At 40.8% G+C, this 5,905-nt stretch overlaps 1 protein-coding gene across 1 annotated transcript; it reads right to left on the bottom strand.

Moving 5' to 3' along the window:
- Positions 1 to 260: 260 nt before the first annotated feature.
- On the bottom strand, positions 261 to 5,467 carry ptpn18 (protein tyrosine phosphatase non-receptor type 18). Its single transcript, XM_080016067.1, has 5 exons — positions 5,333 to 5,467; positions 4,668 to 4,787; positions 1,681 to 1,841; positions 1,463 to 1,540; positions 261 to 658 (listed from the first exon to the last, which is right to left on the bottom strand). The coding sequence occupies exons 2-5, from the start codon at positions 4,769 to 4,771 to the stop codon at positions 585 to 587; spliced, it is 417 nt and encodes a 138-aa protein (XP_079872193.1). The 5' UTR covers positions 4,772 to 4,787; positions 5,333 to 5,467; the 3' UTR covers positions 261 to 584.
- Positions 5,468 to 5,905: the final 438 nt, after the last annotated feature.

Raw genomic sequence — 5,905 nt, 5'->3', positions numbered from 1 at the left:
GGAAGTCACAGAAAAGAGTGTTTACTGAACAGGATAGGTGCATGGGGTAGACAGGTAGACAGGTAGACAGGTTGCCAGCTAGACAGCTAGACAGCTAGACAGGTAGTACCGTTCCAGGAAACAGAGCAGCAGAGCATCAAAAACACACACGGACGACACCGGGAGGGAACCACACCAGCAGGAAGTGAAGACTCGAGGGGGCGGGGCATCACAGTGTTCAACTTTTAAAATAATCATCGAGCAGGACGCGCGTCTCCACGTTTTGGTGCCTTTTATTCCTAAATTCAGTTGAAGGATTTCTTAACAATTGCATGGATTTAAACTTCCATCTGAGTATTCTAGTATCAGAGTCAGCGCTGCTCATGCTAGTAAATAGATGCTGATCATTTATTAGTTTGTAACGAGGTTTATAAATGTAAAGGTGCCACTTAATATATAAAATGAAATAGTCAACGCCAGTTGAGTTCATTACAGTCCAGTCCAGTTCTATCCATTCCAATCCACTCCAGGCGGCTCCACCCAGCAGGGGGCGCTCCGGGTCCAGTGGGATCCAGTCCAGTCCAGTGTGACCCAGTCCGGGTGTTTCATCTCTCCAGGCAGCTCCACTCAGCAGGGGGCGCTCTGGGTCCTCTGGGTTTCTTAATACGACTGTTAAAACCTGGAGAAAACACCACATAATATAATATAATATAATATAATATACTGCCATGTCATGTCATGCCATTTAATATAACATAACACAATGTACTGTAACGTAATGTAACACAACGTAACATAATATAACATAATATCACCTACCATTATATAACATATTATAACATGACCTAACATAACATAGTATAACAGAATATAATACAATATAATATAACATAACAAAACATCATGTAATATAATTGGATTTAATATAATACATATAATACAACAGAATATAACATAACATAATATAATAACAGAATATAACATATCATTATATAACCTAACATTATATAACATAACATGATATAACATAACATATTATAATATAACATAATAAACATAACATAGCATAACACTTAATTTCAGGCCATAATACATATAACATAACATCACATAATAAAACGCCATATAATATAACATAACATTACGTAATATAATATAATACAATATAATATAATATAATATAATAAAACATAACAATGTGTGATGAACATTTTCAAGTGTTCAAATGAGGCAGTGACTCGGGGCATCCTGATGGACTGGTTGTCATTTAGGTCAGAAATGACCACTCTTAACATCCAAATGGTTTCTTCCATTTCAAATTGAGAAGTGTTATACAGGCAGACGGAAAGGCAGACAGACAGGCAGCCGGACAGGCAGACAAGCAGACAAGCAGACAAGCAGGCAGACAGACAGACAGACAGACAGACAGAATGGCTGACAGGCAGACAGACAGACAGACAGGCAGGCAGGCGGACAGACTCACCTATCCCAGCAGTGGGCAACGGGGCTGTGGGACTGGATACAAATTCATAATGATCTACAGGTGAAGGACGACAGACATCTGGACACAAGAGACAGAACATCAACTCTGATCCAATCTCATCTGACCTAATCTGATCTGATCTGATCTAATCTGTTATGATCTGATATTATCTGATCTGATCTAATCTGATCATATTAACCCTTCCCCCCTGCTCCTACCTGTTACAAGTTCATAGCCTGTGTGGTCCTCTGGCTCCGCCCCCAGCTGCTGATTGGTCACTGCTATTTTGTCGTAGATGGTCGTGATGGACGGAACCACGCTGATTGGTTTCACCCGCGGTTGCACTTTACTGTAGAGTGGCTGGGAAGGGGGTGGGGCCCTGGGAGCAGACAAAAACACAAACAACACAACGCGATGACAAACACTTCATCACTCCAGGAACAGCGGCCGCTAAAGCGGTGCAAACAGCAGAGAAATCGTCGAATACACAAAGCACCGCAAACGTTGAAATGCAACGCCAACTGCACTGCCACGCAAACAGCGTCCCGTTGCCGGTGCGACGTAAGGTTAAATGAGGTTTTATTCATACATTTGGTGCAAAAGTGGCTCCTTCCTTTGAAAATGAGCCTCGTTGCAAAAAACGTCCAATTCACAAACACCGGCGCTTAAAGCCACGCCCAGTGAGAGCAGCTCGCCCCGTCTGCAGAGAAAGAATGACCAAGACGACGACCAAAGTGATACGTGATCTCTTTGGTCCTTCTGTAAATGAAGACATTGTACTGTGATATAAGCCCGTGTTAGATGCAGCGTTGTGATCTTCATTACGCTACAGGATTCCAGGCAGTCGTGAGATAGAAAACGTGCGAGTCCATGATGAGTTCTTATTCTCGGAACGAATCAGAAATAAGACATATCCTGAAAATAAAAAATAATCACGACAAATAATCAAGACATCAACGGTTTTCCGGTTTCATGGATTCGAGAACCCATTGGAGAAAAAAGATGGACACGGGAAAAGATGAATCCACAGAAAGCCGCGACCACGTGGAGTCGAGTCTCCACCCGACTTTGGGAGTGAATGATGCGTTCATGTGCCAGGGAGGTGTCGGAAAACTAGAACCCGTGAAATGATAACACCAATGCAACAAATGTACTTCCAAGATCTGAAGATAAGGACCTAATGATTTGTGTCAAATTGAAGAGGAATAAGTAAATATCAATATGTTCATACAGATCAAATAAAAACAGCGTTGGCGTATTTGAGAATCCATAACATAACAAGGACGTAGAATTAAACAGTGACCAGAATAATCCTCTTTCCAAAAACCACAAACAACAGTGATGAATGGATGTGCACTGATCATGTTTAAAAAGCAGATTTAAGTTGAGAAGATGAAGATGTTGATGAAACATGAAGTGATGAACAACAAGATGGAATGTTTATCAACGTGTTTCCATCAGTTGATATCGTACAGGAAGTGTTGGCGCAGCACTTTGATGACATCACCAGCAGAAGGACCAACCCTGCAGTGTTACTGCAGATGAAACCAATGAAGCTGAATGTTTCCACCTTCTTTTTCCTGAAACAAGTGATACTTTTCATGACGTTGGAAAATAAAAAATGACATTGAGTAGGTATTCAAAGGCACAAATTCTAAATCCCGAAGATTGATTTGCCAAAAATTTGGATAATATTTTCTATGGACAATATTTATCTAAAATTGATCAAATTGTGTCAAATGTGTCGATTGCCTTGAGAAAAGGTTATGACAAACACAAAAAAACTAGGATTACTAGAACTAAAAATACTGCTACTACTACAAAAAATTCTAAATTTGGATGAAGGACATAAATTCTATAAAAGGATATAAAATCTGTTCAGACCGAGCCGATTCAAATACGTAGGAAGGAATGCTGACAAAAACCGGAGTTTAACACTTCTATAAACGATGCGCTTCACTTCAATTAAAGTCGTATTTGTTGTGAAAAAAACATATGTTCAGAGATTTCACAGTTCACAGATTGTTCAGAGCAATGTTGACGCTCATTTCACCAGGAGGATTTACAACGTGGAGACTCCACAAATAAACAATGTGCTGCTATGAGTTTAACAGCAGTTCTTAAGAACAAGATCCAGAATGTTTGCACACGGACACAAAACGACCAAGGTGATGATTTGATGAAAGAAAATAATCTTTATCAGGGGACGAAAACGTCCGGGAGAATAAATTATAATGTTCCAGGAAGAGATGAAGTGACAACAACAGAAGTGCCCACAAGACAAACTATGTTCCCTACACATTCTGAGTAACTCAACCATAAACCTCCCAGTGCAGAATGACAACTCACATTGGAGGAAGTTGCAGCTCTCGGACGCAGAGAATTCAAGTGACATGAAGTGTTGGAAATAATTTCTATAATAACATCCACTAGTTTGACAAGCAAACATGTATGTACTGAGTGCGGGGACGTCAGGAAAGTTTCAACCCTGACCCTAACCCGAACCCATGACGATGACCATGACCACGACGGCCACGCCCGCCAAGGTTGGAATAGATTCCAACTCGAGGATAAATAAGTACAACATGAGCATCGAACCTCATGAGACCGTGGACAGCTCTGCTCAATCCCCCCCACGTTCGGCCCGCACTGAATAAATGAACTTTGTGGTCGAGTAAAATATGTGAAATCATCATTTCTACATAGTAATATTGAGATTCAGTGGGAAGTAGAATTTCTTCTGTGAAAATGTATATATATACACATTTATGCAATAAATGAACTGCTCGGGAGGAGTACGTTTTATTATAGATTCACTCAAACTATTTAAATGTTTTATAGTCTCTGCACATCAACTTTAAAATACCAGGTACATTTTTATCTCAAAGTGTAGCGTGTTTGAATTGGCATGTCCGTGGATCTGCAATCAGATGCAAAACAGGAGCAGATTGCACTCAGCGGCAAAACCTTATGGCCGTGTTTCCTCCGTCATGTCATTAGTGGACGGAACGCCGGGACGGTGCAGATTGGGGACGCGACCGACGAGCAATTCATGTTGCCATGAGCGACCGCAATTCGTCCTCTGGGATTTTGCCCCTTGGCTTCTTGGTTTGTTTTGATCAGGTTATGATGGACCAGCGCTCCCTCTAGCGGTGGCCAATTAGGGCGTTTAACCTCAAAACCGTCCAATCAGGTGCGTTCATACCTATTTTCCTCCGTGGTTGTGGGCGGGGCTTGGGTAGGAGAAAGGGCGGGGCTTGTGGGAGGGGGCTGCTTGTGTTTGTTGACCACAGCGTACGTGTCGTTCATCTCGTCTTGGAGAAACCTGGGAAACGACAAGAAGACGGGATACTTTATACACACCAATCCAAATATATCAAGAATACACATCCATATATATATATATATATACACAGTATCTGCCTATATATACTGTATATACTGTACAATGACCCTTGTACAAGATAATAAATTCACTTTGAGACCAAAACCTTTTTCCTCTTCATTGTTTATTAGAAAACAAGGCGTTCAGCAAAACAATTTTTCTAACAGTCGGTCACTATATATCTTATACAGTATATATACGTTTATATATATATATATAGAGAGAGAGAGAGAGAGACAGTTAGGAAAGCCTTCATGGAACACCATTCTCTTCTCTCTTCTCACAGTTCTAAGTAGATGCAGTAAAATCGCATGAGAACGATAAATAATAAAGCGACGGTGGAAGCTGCAGTTTGAGTCCGTGCGTCGACGTGTGATTTTCATCAATATTAATAAACACAGAGCTCAGTCCAACGCAAATGTTCACATTAATGTGTATGAACGGAAATTTAAAGGAAGAATTTATCCTCGTTTTAAAGCACCTACCTGACGCAGCTCAGTCCGACACACACACACACACACACACACACACACGCACAGAAACACAAATTACACTGTTCTGTAGAAACAGCAACTTTAGGACCGAGAAACGATCTTTACACCTTCTCTGTCTCTCTGTCTCTGTCTCTGTCTCTGTCTCTCTCTCTGTCTCTGTCTCTGTCTCTCTCTCTGTCTCTCTCTCTGTCTCTGTCTCTCTCTCTCTGTCTCTGTCTCTGTTTCTCTCTCTGTCTCTGTCTCTCTCTCTCTCTGTCTCTCTCCCTCTGTCAGTCATTTGCAAACAGGAAGTAAAAGAGTTGACACTTCCTCTTTTCTCCCACATCACTTCTTCTTTATGCAGCAGCTCCCCTCCCTCACCCCCCTGTCTCTGATAACATTACATTATATTGCATTACATTACCTTACATTACATTACATAAGGGTAGATTACATTATATTACATTACATTACATAACATAACGGTAGATGAGATTACATTACATTACATTACACAAGGGTAGACTACATTACATTACATCACATCACATTATATAACAGTAGATGACATTACATTACATCACA

Source organism: Zeus faber (genome assembly GCF_960531495.2).
Source record: "Zeus faber genome assembly, chromosome: 15".
Classification (NCBI taxonomy): Eukaryota; Metazoa; Chordata; class Actinopteri; order Zeiformes; family Zeidae; genus Zeus; species Zeus faber.
This window is presented reverse-complemented; position numbering and strand designations above follow the sequence as displayed.